The 19,228-nt window shown below is 35.3% G+C and overlaps 4 protein-coding genes across 5 annotated transcripts; 3 read left to right on the forward strand and 1 right to left on the reverse strand.

The window, feature by feature from the left end:
• Positions 1-4,598: 4,598 nt before the first annotated feature.
• LOC140016523 (serine carboxypeptidase-like 29) lies at positions 4,599-9,460 on the reverse strand. The gene is made up of 6 exons (XM_072070060.1): positions 9,379-9,460; positions 8,522-8,602; positions 7,578-7,685; positions 7,258-7,353; positions 6,195-6,277; positions 4,599-4,889 (listed from the first exon to the last, which is right to left on the reverse strand). Exons 1-6 carry the CDS (start codon positions 9,458-9,460, stop codon positions 4,599-4,601), a joined length of 741 nt encoding a protein of 246 aa, XP_071926161.1.
• A 102-nt stretch (positions 9,461-9,562) lies between these two features.
• LOC140004415 (uncharacterized) lies at positions 9,563-12,349 on the forward strand. 2 transcript variants are annotated; one of them, XM_072070224.1, is made up of 4 exons: positions 9,563-9,966; positions 10,245-10,294; positions 10,570-10,908; positions 11,267-12,349. In XM_072070224.1, the coding sequence occupies exons 3-4, from the start codon at positions 10,584-10,586 to the stop codon at positions 12,076-12,078; spliced, it is 1,137 nt and encodes a 378-aa protein (XP_071926325.1). In that variant the 5' UTR covers positions 9,563-9,966; positions 10,245-10,294; positions 10,570-10,583; the 3' UTR covers positions 12,079-12,349. The 2 variants fall into 2 exon arrangements, 1 of the variants encoding a protein (XP_071926325.1); XR_011822858.1 differs by having other exon boundaries at positions 9,568-9,966; positions 10,245-11,150.
• Positions 12,350-12,801: 452 nt separating this feature from the next.
• Positions 12,802-13,937, forward strand: LOC113715976 (uncharacterized). The gene is made up of 2 exons (XM_072070061.1): positions 12,802-12,842; positions 12,926-13,937. Exons 1-2 carry the CDS (start codon positions 12,802-12,804, stop codon positions 13,935-13,937), a joined length of 1,053 nt encoding a protein of 350 aa, XP_071926162.1.
• Positions 13,938-14,003: 66 nt separating this feature from the next.
• Positions 14,004-15,113, forward strand: LOC140016524 (uncharacterized). Its single transcript, XM_072070062.1, has one exon. It carries the CDS (start codon positions 14,004-14,006, stop codon positions 15,111-15,113), a length of 1,110 nt encoding a protein of 369 aa, XP_071926163.1.
• Positions 15,114-19,228: the final 4,115 nt, after the last annotated feature.

Consider the following 19,228-nt stretch of genomic DNA (forward strand, 5'->3'; position numbering starts at 1 on the left):
TTGTTGTTTCTAGTTTATTTGTTTTATCCAAGGTTAATTAAATTATTTTATTATCCATTTTTAACTATTTAAAAAAAAAAAACTGCCGTAGCATGCAAGCTGCAATTTTTTGCAGCTTGCAAAAGAAGGGCTCGAGCAGCCCTTGGCTGCAAATAGAGTAGAAATTGTTTGAGGGTTTAGGGGAGGCTCCCATATAAATAGCAATAGGTTTTTGACAGCCGCAACTGGGGGGGGGCAAAAACAAAAGAGAGGAAGCTACGTAGAGGGAGAGTTGGGTTTTGACAAAGGGCAGAGGAGGAAAGGATACGGCTGGGTTGTAGAGGAGGATCGAAGAGGAACAACGGCGAGGGAAACAGAAAACTCTAGAGGTTCTGGCGACTGGAGTTGGAGAAAGAATCAGAGGAAGGCGTGACGGCTAAGGCTGGAGAGGAAAAGTGAGTGACGGCTGGGGGCCAGACAAGAAAAACTGAGGGAGAGCGAGGTTTTAGAACGATCGGAGGAAACAGAAACAAACAAGACAGAAGCAAAAGAGAGAACGAGAGAGAGAGCTGGGAGGAGGACTTCGGCTGGGCAGTAGGAATCTGAAAGAGGAAAAGAAAAAGGATTAACGGCGAGGGGTCTGGGCAGAAAAGAAAAGGAAACTGAAGGAAGAGAGCCCAGAAGCAGGAAAGATAGCATCTTTGGGTTCAACAAAGGCCCTTTTGTCGATCATTTCAGCCCTTGTTCGGCACTTGAAAGGGATAAAGGTACCATTTTTCTTTCTCTTACATGTTCTTAGCTGTTTAACTTATGAAGTACCGAAGTTCCCTTCCCTTTATACTTGTTTCTGTGATAATCTGGTTAGGAGGAAAGGGTAGGGGTTCTGATGAGGTGAACTAGTTTTTGTTGAGGTAGAAACTTAGATCATCTATGGGTTTGTTTTCAGATCATCTTGATTAAGATTCGTGGTTACAGAAAGATCACAGTTTTGATGGTTTGTTCACGGCTGTTGTGTATGTTGTTTGTCGATGTTAGTTTCTTAGCAATGACAAGTATAAAGTGTGTATATCTTGCTAGTTTGGAATTGATTTGCATCATGGGAGTGTTTGATAATGGAACCCGTAAGTGAAAATGAATACACCAAGCGGTAAAACAAATTTCCAGATTGGAAAATTTCTGTGTTTTGATCTTTTTGTGCTTAAATTCCAGTTTTTATGTTCAAAAAAACTTCTTGCTGATGCCATGGCTTAGATTCAGCGTATGTTGGTTGAGGTTTAAGAGCACAACAGTTGCTGCAACGAGCATGAAGCTCTCGGCTCGTTGCAGCCGTGCGTGCGGACAGTTTGTGTGTCTTTCGGGTTTGCTGAAATGGCTGCTCAATAAGTAGCATGTTTGACCTGGTGTTGAAAGGAAGAAATTAGATAAGTAGTGTTTGAGTTTGCATGCCTAGGGTCTAAAACACATGAATCATGATCGAACACCTTGCTGAAATGCAAACAAGCTCGCTGCCTATTCTTTCTTTGTTGCTGTCCACTTGCTACGATAATGTTGTTCCGTGCCTTTTGTTGCATTGTAAAGCAAGTAGATCAGGTGGTGGTTTGTTGTCTTGTGCGAATTACATTCAGTTTAGGCTGTCAAATGTGTAGAGTTTGTTTGAGTTCTCACACACGAATATATCTATGCTGAAATTTTAAAAATAAAAGCTGCTGCACTTTTCTTGTTGTTTCCTCTCTGCTCACCGAGTTTTGTACATAAAGTGCTATTTAATCTTATGTTGAAGGAAGAAAATGAAATGTTTTGGTGTTGAATCTGCAGTCTTTGAATCCAAGGAAACATAAACTAGCTTGAATGTTGGCCAAGTAAGATAGATCTCCCTAAAAATCCTGAATAGTGGGAGAGTTTTGTTTTGTTTATTGAATGAAGCTAAGGTCGGCAGTTTGCTTCTAATTCCAAATTTCTTTCCTTCCTTTGTATACATGAAATGGCATCTTGAGATTGAGTTTACGACATTTTAGTGGGTGCTAGGAGGTTGGATCCTTTTCTTTGTTAAGTTTTTTGTTTGCCGCATAAGGTTGCTCAAGTTTCCAAAGCTTGGGTCAGCTGTCGAAAATTCTCCTCTTGTTGCAGAAATGTTTTGTAAGTTTTGCATGAACTTGTTTGAGTTGTTCAAATTTGCATGTCTGCTGTCCGACTTTTGGTGCCTAAATCTACAAGTTTTCATGATGCAAAGTGAGAGGATTGTGTGATTGTTTGCTTGGATTTAATGTTTGAAAGCTGATTTTGGTGAAGTGAGGATTGCAGAAGCTTTGTCTAAATGAAGTTGCAGAAACTTAATTCTTTTTTCTCGTGTGCATGCATGGAGAGTCAACAGAAATATTTGCATTCCAACCCCTCAAGTCCCCTTTGACTCACTATGGCCCAAATAGTTGGAATATCAATCAATTGGGTCCCTGTGACTTTTGCAGCAATGCATTATGACCCAATTACATTCCATTTTCTTGCAATTAGGTTCTAAGGTGGATGCAAGTTGAGTCGTTATTTGACTTTTTATTATCTTTTGAAGCTTTTAAATGTTTCAATGGGCTTTGTTTGTTTGATTAATGGTTGCTTTTGGGATCCTAAAATGCAAGTGAAACCACTCATGGACCTTTCTTTGCCCCTGGACCCTTGAAGTTCCTTAAAGTGTTTGATTTGGCTTGAATGTTTGATTAGCGTTCACAATGGAGCCTTTGGCCGCATTAATGTTTCAATTCATTTTGCTTGTTTGTCTTCATTGGTTACCATGTTTTGTATAGGCGGTACTTAATACAAGAGTTTAAGAACTTCGTGTCCAAATGAGCTTGTGTTCGCCTATCTTCTTGAATTTTCTGAAATAAATTGACTTTGGCCTTTTCTTGCTCTTGGACTTGCAAAGTTTCTAAAATGTTTCAATTGGCTTTGAATGGTTGATTAATGCTTGCAATTGGGTCTTTGGTGAATCCCTTTATTGGAAACTATGTATTATTTGATTCCATTTAAATTACAATTAGGAGAGATTTGGTGACTTTGATATATTTTACTATTTGACGTACCTTGACCTTTTTATTGTTTTGAAGCCATTTTTCTTTCATTTGGACACCATTCAAAGGGGCGGTATAATTTCTTTTATCCCTTTTGTTTCTCTCCTATGTGACCCAACGTGTTAAGTGAATTGCATGCCTACTTTGCTTTCCTAGCTTTTCTTTAATTCCTTTTACTTATGTCATTTACTTTTTGTTTTCATTAAGTTATTCTTTTAATGGGGTATGTGTACACCTCTTGGCTTGTAATAGATAGGGCTGTGGCGAGCAATTTGGTCCATTTTCCCTTTCCCCTTTTGTTTTAGTTAGTGAATGTAATAGGTTCATTAGCTTGGTTGCATGCCTACGTGTTAAGTGTTAATTTGCGTTGTTAGGGCCTTGCATCTAGTCGAACATGCTAAATGTTATGTGCTATGTGTTTATGAGTGTTTGGCATGTCTACTCGCTTTTCATAACCATGAATGAATGTGATGGATGAATGTACGTTTTCGCTAGTCCAACGCTAGTCGAAATTCATAGAATGGGCTAGTCCAACGCTAGACCTTTAGGGATTTCCCCTCGTTAGTACATATTTGCATGTTCATTACATGTCATGCATTCTTTTTAGTTTTATCATTTTGCATGCCCCTCGAACCCCTTTTCCCTCCATTTTAGAATTTTTGCATTTCATGCTAGTTATAGGGTTCATTTGCTTGAGAGTCCCCTTAAATATGGGATATAGACGAGTGTGGCTTTTTCTAAACCTTAGCACGCTTGTATTCCCTCTATAAAAGGGCAAATTGAGTCACGATCTAGGTTTTCCCGTACCCAATGTGCATGAATTCCCTAAGCTCATGCATTTTTAAATCCACTCACGTGCACATTTTCATTTACATATTTATTATTTTTTATACTTTGTCAAACTCATGTCCTCACATTGCATACATGCATTCCATTCATTTGCATCCCACTCGCATTATTCGTGACTTCTTCAAAAGATCGTCATTGGGCTTCACAATTAATGTGATTGGCACCACTCAACCTTTGAAGAGAAATTTCCCCCAATACCCCTAGGTCTAGGGTTTGCATTCATGTAGTGCATCCAAATGTAATAAATTCTTTGGTTAAAACAAGAAAATCTTTGATTAAATCATGCAACTAGCCTTGGCTAGGTTAAAGGGGTGCCTTGGATTTTATCATTGCCTTCCCCTTTGTCAAATGTGACTCCCGAACCTTTTTCTTTGGTTTACGTGGATTAGAAGTCGTTTAAAAGGGGTTTCTTACTACTTTTTCCTATTTTTCTTTAAAAATTCATTTTTAGGTGACTTGGTACACCTTAACTCATTACCAAGTGGCGACTCCGATTTTGATTTCAAAAACCCTTTTTAAACTACATTTTGGGTCAAATCGTCGCATTCTCAAAACCCCATTTAGACCCATTTTTCTTTTAAATCACAATTCATTTTCCAAATACATTTTTTAAACCATTTATTTATTTATCAAAAAATGGGGCGCGACACTATTCCAACCTAGTTATTAGTGGATAAAATGACAAGGTACATTTAGAGCAATAAGAATTAGCTAGGGAGGATAGTGTTCACTCACAGGCCATCTTTTTGATAACAAGTTTGATGTGGTTGATGAAGAAGAAGTGCATTTTGGAGTATAAAGACTGTAGTAATCAATACTTCCAATCTCATTTGCAGCAAAATTATGTGCATTTCCACATTCGGATGAGGCATTCAAGTAGGGTTCGCGGGCACAATTTTCTTTAAGCATCTTCAGTGCTGTATCAGAAATCAAACCCACTGTCCACAAGAAATCAAAAATTCCCAACTGGTCATGGTAATCATCAATCAACACATTTCCAATCTGCAGTTAACATTAGAGGTGTCAAAATGGGTGATTTTGGCGGGTTTGGGTTGGTAAAATGAGTAATGGGTAGAAGTGAGTCAATCCATTTATATCCATTTAATTAGATGAGTATAAATGGGTAAGTCAAAAAATGAATTAGGTAACCTTTATAACCAATTTATTTTAACTTTTTGTAAATTCATTTAAATTCATTTTTGCAAACTAAGTTATCAATTTATACCGCTCTTTGTACCCATCATTAGTTTTAAATATTTACCTATAATGCTCAATAAGCCTAATTACCAATTTTTTTTTCATTTATTCTCTATGTCGGAAAATTACATATTATTTAATAGTTAAATAATAAGAATATAAAAATGTGAACTAAGTACTATTAAAGTTAATATAAAAACTTAATCCAAAAAATTTGAATCCCTAATATTTTTTTCATATATAAATTTAAATTTTCATTTTAGAAAGATAAGAAAAGAGGTTAACTTATCATAAATTGGTAATGCTGAAAAATGAGCAAGTTAACAAACTAAGACAAAATAAAATAACAAGATAAAACCAACAAATAATAATAATAATGAAACAAAAATAGTTAACATCATAACAAAATGAAAAATTTGAAAAAAAAATGGGTGGGGGAAGAGAAGAGACTTGGGAGAAGAGAATTCTAAATGGGTTAATTGGGTAACCAATTTATACCCATATATAAAAATTTAAAATACCCATACCCATCTATTCATGGGCGGGTATGAATAAATTTAGTTAAGTGGGTTGGTTTGCCACCTATAGTTAACATGAATGTTGGCTGGTTAATATATTTAATTTTTGGCTGAAAAAAATTCAAACATATAAATGGTAGATAAATACAAGTAACTTATTACTCGCTTAATCAATTTTTTTTATTGTCACACTTTCAAAGTTTTCGGATTTTTCATAAATATCAAAATGGTCATTAACATACAAGTTTTCAAATGGCAAACAAATACAAGGAACTAATTCCTATCGTCATCCCTATTTTTTTGATAAAAAATGAATTTTATTAACAAAATTATAGAAAATCGTCCAACAAAATTTGATTTACATCATAGAGATCTGCAATAATGATAGAATAAACATGCATTAGAAATGACAGATCTAATACAATTTAACAAAATATTTATACTATCGTCCTTGATTAATATATTGAATTGTTATGCTTTGTCATCTCTTATTCAATTTTGTGGATATTCGTTAAACAATTCTGATCTCAATTCATGTCTAAACTATCATACTATCAAAATCTGAATAATTAATCAAGAGAAGAATTGGTACCAGGATGCCCTTGAAATTGATCTTTTCAGCAGCTGCTTTGTTATGCCGTATGATAAGTGTGCTAAGCTGTGGTACAAAATGTCCTGCAAAGCCAAAGTCATCCATGAATCTAAGGACGTAGTCTTGCAGTAATTAAGGACTTGATGAACCTAATTTACTTCCTCACCTGAATACTTTCCCTTCTAGACAAAAGTTGTATTTTTTCCTAAGGTTTATTTCCAAAATACCCCTCCAAACATACCTTTTCCCATGAATTGGTACAATCATTATACAGGCCTAATTTCTCTTTAAATTATTCATGTGAGATGCACCCAAAATATCCCTAATCAGTTTCATGAATTTACACACATATAACTATTACAATTGTCATTCATCTTGTCAGTGTAGGAAAAATTAATCCTAACTATTATATCTATGACAAGGGAAAAAAAAAAAAGAACAAGAACAAGAAGAGGTAGCACGTGCAAATTTCATACACGATTTAAAGAGAAATTGCAGAAAAAAATCCATTACCATGGTGGGAATTAATCAAATTAACATCCCATGGGGTCAATTGAGGAAAAAAATATTTTTCGAAAGGGTATTTGAAATTGACTTTTTCTATTTCATGCCCTTAGAGCATATAATAGACACACAAAATATAGTGGGGGGAGCCAATCATAAATTTCAAACTTTATTATCCACTCGTGGATATAGAAATGTTAGCAAAGAAAATTTAAACTTTTGCAGCAACTAAATACCAAACACACTTGTTGATGATTGAGTTTTTCTAAATTAAAAACGATAAAAGACACAAGTTGAGAAGAATTCATAAATTCTACTATCCACTTCTAATCGTTAGGATGAATGCATTACCTCCATAGCTCTCCCCTAAGAGATAGAAGTCTCTTCCTTTGTATTGAGGGAAACGTTCCAACCATCCCAAAATAAATGCTAAGTTGTCCTTAGCTGGATTGAGTGTTGAAAATAACCAGAAAAATTAAAATAAAATAAAAGGAACAAAATAAAAAGACAGGAAAATGCTACTAGTATCTTCTGTATATGGACGAGTTGGAAAACATACCAGTACCTCTATCTCCAGTGTTATAAAGATCGGAGGAAGTATTTGAATATGAAAAACCAGCTCCAGCGGGAGACTCCACGAATATTATATTAGCAACTGCAAAATAATAACAGTAATAATAATAATAATAATGTAATAATTTAGTATAATTTTTCATATGATTAAAAAAAAGACTTTCTATCAAAATTGAATTTCAGTAAAATTTCTACAAGAATTATACAATTGCTCATGTGCATAATTGAAGTTGAGATAATCTTTTTGTTTGGCAATTCTTTTCTGTATAATTAATCAAAAATATGAAATTATTGAAAGAAATGCACCTTGATTCCAAGCATAAGGATTCAAGTAAACTGATTTTCCATCTGCGGTAGGATGAAAGGGTCCAATTTCCTCTGCCTCCCCAAAAGCAATGGATGAGCATGCAGGTCCTATTGAAACACTTGAAAACGTCAAAATAAAAACATGCACATTTAACAGAAATTCTATAATTTATGAAAAAAAAATTTTGCTGTTAATTGCTGTTTGGAGACCGCTTTACTGTGTGTTAAAATACTTGAAAAAGTTTTTGTACAAAAATTTGGTTTATCCTTCTGATGTCATGAAGAATGTAGAAGATAATAAGCTTTCTTATTAAGGAAGATTTGGAAAACAAAGAGAATAGTAAACTAGGATTTTTTTTTTTTAAAGGGAGATTTATATCTTACAAGATGAAAGGGGAGCTATAGTAGCTTTGTTTTTTTTCCCTCCCTCCTCTTTCACGTACATGATGGTTTTTATTCAAAAAATTAAAGGCCAAGAAAGAAGTATATCTCATAATTTAGTCGACCCGAAAATTTTAAATAAAAAATTGTGTAGAACCTAACATATATCTTTGAAAGAAAAGCAGCAGAAGAAAACTAATTTGAAGTGACATAGGCAAAAATGAACCACAAGGTCTTTATCCAATAAAAATAAAAATTTTATTGAATTGCTGCAAGATGCCTCTCATATGAAATTATTTTAGACCCATCTAATCTATACAAATTACCGTTGGATGTAGACAAATTACCGTTGGATAGTGATTTTGTGGAATTGTGTTTATTGCACCCTGTGACATATGAAATTATTTTAAAAGGACTCTTACTCTTGTGTCTATAAGAATTTTTAGACCCAACTAATCTATACAGGGTTATTAATTGTGATTTGGCTACCAAAAAATAGGTTTGAAAGCATGTACTTTGAAAGCAACGTAAGGGATGAAATGAGAGAGAGAGAGAGAAGGAACCTCCATTGAGCCAAAGAGCAAGAGGCTTCGAAGAAGGGTCCTCAGCAGACTCTACGAACCAGTAGAAAAAAGCTTTACCGGCTGAAGCATTGACCGTGATATAACCAGAGTAATGTGCAAAGCTGAGGTTGAATGTGCAAAGCTGAGGTTGAAGTTTTGGCCTGGCAGCTTCAACACTTGGTCAAGCTTTTGCTCTATTATTTTGTCTGCAGGAATATCTGAACTTGCTAAGCAACTAGATATAATTAGATGATGCTTAGAACAAGTGATTAAAAGAAGAATGCAAAAGGCGAAAAGTCTTTCTAAGTTTGTCATCTTTGCAATGGTTTTCTTCGTTGTTAGATGCATGGTTCTTTTATAGGAAACAAGAATGATTGAGGCAATTATGATGTGGCCATTATTTGATGAAGTAGGGTAATGGACCTAAATGAATTATTGGGATATTATCTTGACATATCCTTTTAGGGCACGCGGATTTATCAACTAGATGACTCTGGATTGTAGCAAGCCATATCCTACACTACATAAACCGTGGAAGGGCGATGAACAGTGATTTGTGCTGGTTATTTTGTAATTTATTTCACATTTGTTCCCTTTCTTATCTTTTTTCAGCTGCAGTCTTGTATGGGTTCTATTTTTGTCCGATTCATTTTCCCTCGTTGACTTTTTTTTGGACTATTTTGTCCTTTGTCCTGGTTATGCTGTTATTTATATATGCATTTTGGACATCATCGTCTTTTTAATGCTTTGGGAGGCATGAGATATCACATGTTTCTTATCATTCTATTCCCTGCAAGATCACCGTTATCTTCAACCGAAATCCATTTCTATCCATATTTGCCTGCCATCATTCTTACTCTGGCTTTGCGCATTTTCATCTATATATGAAGTCGGCCACCTCTTCGTATACATGTCATTGCCAGCATACAGTGCATGCATGCCGCGTGTATTTTCCGTGGATAATCAGCTATTTTAAACTTATCTTTTAGTGTTGTTCGGTTTGAGATTTGAGCCATCTTGTTTCATCTGCATTAGATGTTAATGTCAGGTTTCTCCATTATCTATATTCTGCTCAGTTGTTTATCGGTTTCGCTTTCTTTTTCCAGCTATCTCTGTGCCTCTTCTGTTTGTCTTCCACTCGGTTCCTCAGCAACTCCACTCTTGTTGCATTAGCGTCATTAATGTTATATATATTTTGCATGCATGCCGCGTGTGCTTTGCATGGATAGCCAGCTATCTTCAGCTAACCTTTCATTCTTAATACCTTAGACATTTAAGCCATCTTATTTCATCTGTGCTCCTCATTGATTTGAAGTTTCTCCATTATTGTCGTTCTCTTTTTTTTTCCCTATCTTCTATTTCTTCTCTGTTTTGCAAAAATTCTACAAGTCTTCTGTGCTTTTGCTTCGTTTGCCTCTTCCGTTTTGTCTTCCTTTGTGTTACTGGTGAGTTACCATATCCTTTCTGTTACTGGTCAGTTACCATCTTGATTTATCTGTCCTTTGTCTTGCTTTTTTCTGTCCTCATGCTTTTTCGTTGTGATGAGTTTTTCCGTGCATGTTGTGTGCATTTTTCCCCTTTCTCTCTTTTAACTAGCTTTCTGAGTTGTCGCGGGTTTTTTCCTTTGCCATTTTTAAATTTTTTTGTTGTGTACTATTTCTTGTCGCTTTCTATTTGTGTCAAAAATATTGACATTCCTTTATTTTATGTGTTTTTGTATCAGCTGCCTTCTCTCTAATTTACACTCTGGACTTTTGTTGCAGCGTTTTGGAGGTACGAACATTTGTTTTAAACTCAAATTTTGCATCTCCATCGACTATGTCCATAGTTTACTCTAACTGTGTGTTTTGTTGCATAACTTACTCTGATTCTGTGGCTTTGTTTGTGTTTCGTTTAAATGCGATCATTGTTTACAATTTCTTTTAGCTATGATATTTCTACTTTTTTCCTCCTCCTATAAATTCTCTTCTTTAGAGTTATTATTTCTCCTATACTACAAGAAACTTCCTATCACGTCTATTATGCCCTGTACGGTTTTTCCTATGAAGAGCCATCTTGTAATATGGGTCGAAAACGCAAGTATACATCTGAGGATGAATGTCGTATACAAGCTAATGGGCGCCGGCGAGAAAGATATGCTAAAAAAGTAGCAGAGAAACAGAACCACATACAAGATAGTGGTGAACGTCAAAACAACGACAGCTGCAACACAGATGTTATGCCTGTTTCACCAACAGACCATACCGTTGTTGATGTGCCTGTTGACAATCATGTATCACTTTCAGCTTTATTGAAAGCTAAGTGTATGTGCTATGAAATTCCTGTCGTTGATATTTCTGATAAGCCAATCGTCCAATGGAGCTCCACAAATGATGCTATTGATCAAAGTATTTTGCACCCTCCTGAATTTATATCCTATACTGGCTATTAAATTTCATGATAAGCAACAACGTATCATTATTTGTTTTTGCTATATGAACTGCTATTACAACAATTGACCATGTGGTTTCTGATAACACCGTTTCTTCCACTACTTTTGAAACAAATAGCCTGAGCCATTCTTCACCTCTGCTACCAACTCTTCTACATGAAGGCTCCTCGTCCACCAGGAATCCACAACATTCAAATGGTACCTATATACTTTAAGTTCCTGCATGAAAATCTCTGTGTGCTCCTGTTTTGGATGTTTTACATCCTGTCTATTCTTTCAATTTGTTAAAAGGACTTGTATTTCATATGGTATAGGTGTTCATCACAGACGAAGGAAGATACCATTATTAGAACAAATACCATCTGAGCCAAATGTTTTGCCAAAAGTTCCAGATTGCATGTTTTGTCGTGCTAAGCGCTTTTATATGGAACCACCGCGATTCTGTTGCTCCGCAGGTGAAATTCGTTTAGTCGAAACTGAAATGCCAGATAAATTAATTCATTATCACCTTTATAAGGCAAATACTCCTGAAGCTAGAGAGTTTCGATTGTGCATCCGTAGTTACAACAATATGTTTGCCTTTACATCCTTGGGGGTTCATTACGACAAAGAGTTAAGCAGAAGGAATAATGGTATATACACATTCAGATTGCAAGGCCAAGTTTATCACTTCATCAATCCATTGGTTCCTTCTGAGGGTGAGAGAGCAACAAATCTGCAATTATATTTCTATGATACACAGCATAAGATAGCAAATCGCATGGCAATTTCTAGCAAGTTCAAAGAATCCATTGTGGAACAACTTAAGGATATTCTACATGATAATCCTTACTCCACTTTTATAAGAAGTTTGGTTGACCTTCATGATGCTGAACACTATAAGATTTCCCTCAAATTAGATCCAAGTATGGATCAAAGAGTCTACAATCTTCCTGCAGTATCTCAAGTAGCAGCAATATGGAATGAAAATGATTATAACACTGGTGATGGCATTAGAGATATCCAGATCTTCACAAGAGCAGGAAATAAACGTATACTAAAACAGTACTATGGATGCTGTGATACCCTCCAATATCCTCTTATATTTGCAAGAGGTGAGACCGGATGGCACAAAGGCATACTCTGAATACCAAAATCAGATATTCTGAACCAAGCATTCGGAACATGTCAGAAGGAAAATATTGTGTCACTCCAGAATTGCTCACACATAGATGAAGTGATATCTGCTGAAGAAAAAAGGTATAAATAACATTACCTATAGTACCAAAACACTGACTTATCATTACCTATAGTACCAAAACACTGACTTAGATTTATTTCTATTCTGCTATATTGCATTGAATTGCAGCTTTATATTATTGTTCCTTATAGCTAATCAAGACTGGAAAATTCAGATACATATTCTCTTATATTTCAAATATGCCTATATAATTTCTGTCTATTTATTCTCTAATTACAATTCCAAGCTACTCATACAAATTTACTTATATTTTATTTTTTCACATCTAATTTGTATTTCATATTTTCATCTGCTTTCCACAGCAACAAAAAAAATAAAGACCAAGAGACCAACGGTCTCTTGCCATGAATACTATGCATACAAATTCCAAATAAGGGACCGTGATAGATCACATATATTACACATAGGGAGATTGCTGCAGCAATATTTAGTGGAAACATATATTAAACTAGAGACATCACGATTGAATTTCACAAACATAGGCAGCAACACTTGAGAACTGAAGTTTATAAAGGACTGATAGATACTGTGATTGGTGGTGAAACTTTTGCATCAAACATTGGAAAGCGAATTATTCTTCCAGCAAGTTTTATAGGAGGTTCGAGAGATATGCGTCGAAGATACATGGATGCTATGTCACTTGTTCAACGGTATGGAAAACCTGATATCTTCCTTACAATGACGTGCAATCCATCTTGGCCAGAGACATCACGATTGAATTTCACAAACATAGGCAGCAACACTTGAGAACTGAAGTTTATAAAGGACTGATAGATACTGTGATTGGTGGTGAAACTTCTGCATCAAACATTGGAAAGCGAATTATTCTTCCAGCAAGTTTTATAGGAGGTTCGAGAGATATGCGTCGAAGATACATGGATGCTATGTCACTTGTTCAACGGTATGGAAAACCTGATATCTTCCTTACAATGACGTGCAATCCATCTTGGCTAGAGATTAAAAAACATTTAGCAGATGAAGATGAAATCCAAAATAGACCAGATTTGGTTTCTCGAGTATTCCGAGTAAAAATTGAGCAATTAAAGGATGATTTGTTCAAGAAGAATCTGTTTGGTGAAGTTGCAGCTTATACTTATGTGATTAAATTCCAGAAACGAGGATTATCACATGCTCATTTTCTAATTATCCTCAAACAAAGATCGAAGATGTTTTCTCCTGAAGCATATGATAGGATTGTTTCTGCAGAGCTACCAGATCCAAAAGAGTCACCTTATTTACATTCATTGGTGCTAAAACATATGGTTCATGGACCATGTGGTGTTCTGAATCCCAATTGTCCATGTATGCGTCAAAATCGCAAGTGTAGAAATAACTATCCAAAAGATTTTTCTGCATACACTAAACATGGAAGAAACTCTTATCCTATTTACAAAAGGCGTAATGATGGAAAAAGTGTTGTTATCAGAAATCACACACTTGATAATCGATGGATTGTTCCATACAATCCATATTTCCTTGCAAAATTTGATTGCCACATTAATGTAGAGATATGCTCTGGTATTGAAGCAGTGAAGTACATTTACAAGTATATTTACAAAGGACACGATAAAGTTATGTATCAGATCAGTTCTCAACAAACTGAAAATATCATTGATGAGATTCGCAATTTCCAATCTGCTAGATGGATTTGTGCTCCTGAAGCCATGTGGAGAATATTTGCATTCGATTTAACCAATATTCATCCATCAGTAATGACAATGCACTTGCATTTACAAAATCATTAGTCGATATCATTTGCTGAGAATCAAACATTGGACGATGTTCTTGCTAATGAAAGAAATTCAAGGACAATGTTAACAGAATTCTTCTCTATGAATCGAACAAATAAGAGAGCACAGGATCTGAATTGTCTCTACAAAGAATTTCCCAAATATTTCACTTGGGATGAAGGTGATCGAATATGGACGGACAGAAAACGTGGAGAAGTCATTGGCCGTGTTAACACAGCCCACCCCATTGAAGGAGAAAGATACTACCTCAGAATGTTACTCATGCACGTAAGAAAACCAACTTCCTTTGATGACTTAAAATGTGTTGATGGTTATATATCATCTACATACAAAGAGGCAGCAGAAGTTCGTGGACTGCTTCAAGTAAACAATGGTTTTGATGAATGCTTATCTGAGGCACTTGTGTACAACATGCCAAGTTCATTAAGAGAGCTTTTTGCTGTGTTGCTTGTGCATTCTCCACCAACAAATCCAAGAGCTCTTTGGTTGAAATATAGAAATCATCTATCAAAAGACATTCAAAAGAATTTGGCATTATCAAAGGAACAAGTGCAAATTCAAGCGCTCAGACTCATTGATCAATATATGCAAATTATGGGAAAAAATATAGCTGACTACAACTTGACAGACATTCTTTACCGTCTCTTGTGCTCAGATAGCTGCACTAAAGATATTGAAACTGAGTACCAAATACCTGTTTCCGATGAAGATTTGGCTTCAGTTTCAATGTTGAACAAAGCGCAAAAGTCTGCATTTGACAGAATAACCGAAAAGCTGAATAGAAATATCCCTGGTGTTTTTTTTATTGATGGTCCTGGTGGAACTGGCAAATCATTCTTATATAAAGCATTACTTGCAACTGTAAGATCAAGGGGTCATATTGCACTAGCAACAGCGACTTCTAGTGCTGCAGCATCATTGTTACCTGGAGGACGGACGGCGCACTCTCGCTTCAAGATTCCACTTCACCAAGACAATAGCCAAACCTGTAACATTTCAAAGCAAAGTAACATCGGTAAGCTTCTAAAACTTGCAAAGTTAATTATATGGGATGAAGCAGCAATGGCTAGAAAACATGCAATTGAATCGTTTGATACGATGCTTCGTGATATTCTAGATTCTGATGTTATATTCGGTGGCAAAACTATTGTCTTTGGTGGTGATTTTTGACAAACTCTCCTAGTTGTTCAAAAAGGTCAGAAAGAAGATTATATATCTGCATCACTGATCAACTCTTATTTTTGGCCTTATCTAGAAAAAATACAGCTAACTGAAAATATGCGAGCACGATTGAACCCTCAATTTTCTGATTTGCTGCTTAGAATTGGGAATGGCACACAACCAACAGTTGGAGATAGCAGAATTCAATTGCCATCATCTATCCTGATACCTTTTCTTGACGATGCTGCTTCTCTCGATGAATTGATAAGTGCTGTCTATCCTTCACTTACTGATTTCATTCACAATACTTCTGCTGTTATCAATAGAGCCATTCTTACTACAACAAATGAGTTTGTCCATCATATAAACAACCTTTTGATTGAAAGATTTCCTGGTCAAGAAACAAGATACATATGTTTCGATCAAACAATTGACCCTTCAAAACAAGCTCATCATGGAGATTTTCTAAACACTATCCAACCACCTAGATTACCACCCCATGAATTAATTTTGAAACCTTACTGTCCTATTATTCTTTTGAGAAATTTGAATCCTGCTGAAGGTTTGTGTAATGGAACACGTTTAACTTGTTTGAATTTTGCTCGTAATGTTATTCATGCACAAATAGCTTCAGGAAATCACATTGGAAAACAAGTTTTCATCCCTCGCATTCCACTTCATAGCTCAAATGATGAGTCTTATCCAATACCATTCAAACGAACTCAATTTCCTGTATCTCTCTGTTTTGCAATGACCATTAACAAATCACAAGGACAGACACTTGATTTTGTAGGAATATATTTAAAAGAGCCAGTCTTTTCACATGGTCAGTTGTATGTTGCAATGTCCAGAGCAAGAACTGCAGAAAAACTAAAAACACTTCTAAGACCAGTTACTCTTGAATGCATACTACAGAATACCACTCGAAACATTGTCTATCAAGAAATTCTTACAGCTGCAACAATCACTTCAGTAATTATGCTTATGACTTTGCTTATTGTGTATTTTAGAATTAATATATGCGTGCTTGCATTTTAATTATTTCCAGTACACTCTTCTTTGTCCATTCTATTTAGCTTATTCACGTCATATAATTTTCAACCATCAGTATTATTAACCACTTTCACCAATTTATATGTTCGATATTATGTAGTTATGACCAACAGATATATTCCTGTTAGCACTTTGACTCATGAAACAAAGGATTGGATGATCAAGGTGATTGTCACTGAAAAATCACCAATCTACCCAGGAAAAGATCAAACCTCTTGGTTCATCAGACTCATGTTTTCAGATGAACATGTTAGAAACATAGTATTTCCTATATCATTAATTGTCATCCGAAAAAACTTATTTCTCAAAAAATATCATTTTACCATGAAACTGCTTACACTTCCATCTTAATGCATCACTGTTTTGTAAATATGTTCCTTTACTTATTAAATTACCTATTTTCCCAGTTAAGTATTTGTATTTATATTCATTAACTTTCCTCTTTCTCTTTCCTTTTGACAGCATGAATCAATTCAAGCAATTGCTTTTAATAGAGATGTCAATTATATCCATGACAAATTGCAGTTTTATGAGACCTACTACATTGCCAATGCTGCTATTGCGCCAATTACTGATGCAAGAAACCAAGCTAGCTCCATTCCACTCCAGTTAATGTTGAGCAAAGCTACCTTCGTCAAAAAAGTCAGCAAAACAGATTCGCTTCAGCTAATCGACCACTATCCTATCACTTCTTTCTGGAATCTTGACAAATACAAAAACAGTGATGCAGATAGATTCAGTGTAAACAAGTCATCAATGATAAATACTATACACTAACCTACGATACATCTTCTAACGACAAATTTCTCATACTCATGCAGATATCTTATGTATAGCAATCCATGCATTCCCAGAAGAAGTAGTCAGTACTGCAAGAGGACCACGAAGAATCCGAAAATTCATAGTTGTCAATCCTGAGTAAGCCTCTCATCATTTTAACTTTGAGAATAGAAACATAAATTCCCTTACATAGCATTTTATATATGAACATGTCAGTCATCATTTGCATTCAACTCTGTTGTCCACACATTCAGTATTGCTGATGTAGACCGATGATATTCACAATGTCGGAACCTTATGTTTACTGTGAAGGTGTTGAGCTCATAAACACAATCCACATGCACCCAGCAATTCTGATTATACGACCAAGAATCACCATGTACCATGGTAAAAATACAAATAACATCAAACTGATGCTATTGACATTTACTTTAAATGAATACAATTGAATTTGCTTTCTCCGCACAACAAATTAGGAATCGACATTAGCACTAGACCAAATAGCACAATTGTTCTGGATCCGCCATTACATCAGACTGCTACACTCAAAACATGGTATGATTTCACATATATATACTATTAGTTTTTATTGGAAATTCTTTTCGAAAGTATCCATATTACCACTGATATTTACTTTTCCTATCACAGGACCCAAGAAAACATTTCTTACATTCACAGAGTCATCAATGAGAGGCTGTATGAAAAAAATAAACAAAAAACAACAGTGCCGACTAGCACTGAAATCCGGCTGATTGCACAAATCCTTGCATCATCAAATCTGGTAACACATACACATATATCCACTAATCCTTTACATTATCAATTTCACAGCTTATTACTGTTATAATACCACTAACTCAATTATGCTAACACCTATACAATTTTGTTTGGACTAGATAAAAAACTTTTGGATCAAAGGGAAGATTAGAATCATCAATTACAATCAACGATTTTTCTCTGCAACATGCACTTCCTGCAACAAAGTCACTAGTGCTCCAATGGATATGGAATTTGACTGCAATTTTTGTGGACTTAAGGATACAAAACCAAAACCAAAGTAAGTTGATTTTCAATTTTTAAAAATTTATCATTACAACTTTTATATACTTTATCTTAAATACTGATAACCATTTATGGTATAGAGCTAAGTTTCAAGTGCAAATTTACGATGACACTGGTTTCATTGAGGCAACAATCGATGACATGCATGCTGAAACTCTACTTGATTCCACTGCTACTCAAATCTACGAAAAACATCTCCAGGTACACTAACATTTATATAATTATACAAACAAATATAACATCAATCAGCGTTAGCTATCAAAACCACTAACGTAGACTATCCCATTAACATTGCAGGGAGAATCACTGCCTTTTAGCACAATCAATCAAAAACTACAAAATCAGAACTTCTTCTGTGAAATCAGATCGTATCTTCCCTCTCAAAGACATCCTCTCCCACTATTCTTTCTGACAGCTTTCATCCCAGAAGAAGCAGCAGAGAAACCACTAAGTGGTCATATTGCTGAAACACAACCATCAGAATTTCCTATAACTCCACCATCTTTCCTCAAAACCACCACCACAGACATCTCATCTTCAATCGAACAAGCTTCGTCGACTTCCACACCAACATCAGCTTTATCTGTTGTGTCAGTCGATCAAACCATCGACAAAGGGCCCTCATCTTCAGTGAAGAGAAGCCTTGACGAAGAACTGGCAAAAACAACAAAGCATGCAAAGGTCGACTAAACTCTGCAGTTAAAAGAAAAAATGACAAGACTCCAACAATCATCAATCCAAAAAAGGCAACTAAGCATGTATTACTTTTGCTTCAGACAACGGATTGCTTTTGTTATTCTGGTGATAAGTTAGCACTATTGACATTTGCAGCTCTATATTCCTGTTTCTAATCACCAGAATATACTACTTTACGTAAATTACATGTTAATATGCTACTTTATGTAAATTACCTTAACATGTTTACAAATATTACTTACCTATACTAAAATCACTCCTCTTACTATACAATAGGGGCACCCCGCGTCAAACGCGGGGTCTCACCACCTAGTATAAACATAAATATCCTTTCTTATAACATAGTATCTCCATTTGGACGGAATTATTTATCAGAAACATCTTTTCGGAAGTCGAAATACGTTCTCCAACCACCTTTGTTTTATATACTGATTTACCCTCAAAACTGTATAGTAATATTTTTCTAAACCAAATAATATGTATGTGGCTATCATCTAACAACTGTGATTTTGAATGTTAAAATATTTGAAAAT

This window comes from Coffea arabica, chromosome 11c, assembly GCF_036785885.1.
Source record: "Coffea arabica cultivar ET-39 chromosome 11c, Coffea Arabica ET-39 HiFi, whole genome shotgun sequence".
Taxonomy (NCBI): Eukaryota; Viridiplantae; Streptophyta; class Magnoliopsida; order Gentianales; family Rubiaceae; genus Coffea; species Coffea arabica.

Bases quoted from the DNA above. Each gene is read 5' to 3' on its own strand.
- LOC140016523 (XM_072070060.1), bottom strand. From the start codon at position 9,460: ATGCATGCACTGTATGCTGGCAATGACATGTATACGAAGAGGTGGCCG. The intron at 7,686-8,521 runs GTTCCTTCTCTC...GTGTTTCAATAG, and splicing joins TGCTCTTTGGCTCAATGGAG to GACCTGCATGCTCATCCATT. The intron at 6,278-7,257 runs GTATGTTTTCCA...TTGGCTTTGCAG, and splicing joins CACTGGAGATAGAGGTACTG to GACATTTTGTACCACAGCTT.
- LOC140004415 (XM_072070224.1), top strand. From the start codon at position 10,584: ATGGGTCGAAAACGCAAGTATACATCTGAGGATGAATGTCGTATACAA. The intron at 10,909-11,266 runs GTATTTTGCACC...CATATGGTATAG, and splicing joins AAATGATGCTATTGATCAAA to GTGTTCATCACAGACGAAGG.
- LOC113715976 (XM_072070061.1), top strand. From the start codon at position 12,802: ATGCGTCGAAGATACATGGATGCTATGTCACTTGTTCAACG. The intron at 12,843-12,925 runs GTATGGAAAACC...TCACAAACATAG, and splicing joins GCTATGTCACTTGTTCAACG to GCAGCAACACTTGAGAACTG.
- LOC140016524 (XM_072070062.1), top strand. From the start codon at position 14,004: ATGTTAACAGAATTCTTCTCTATGAATCGAACAAATAAGAGAGCACAG.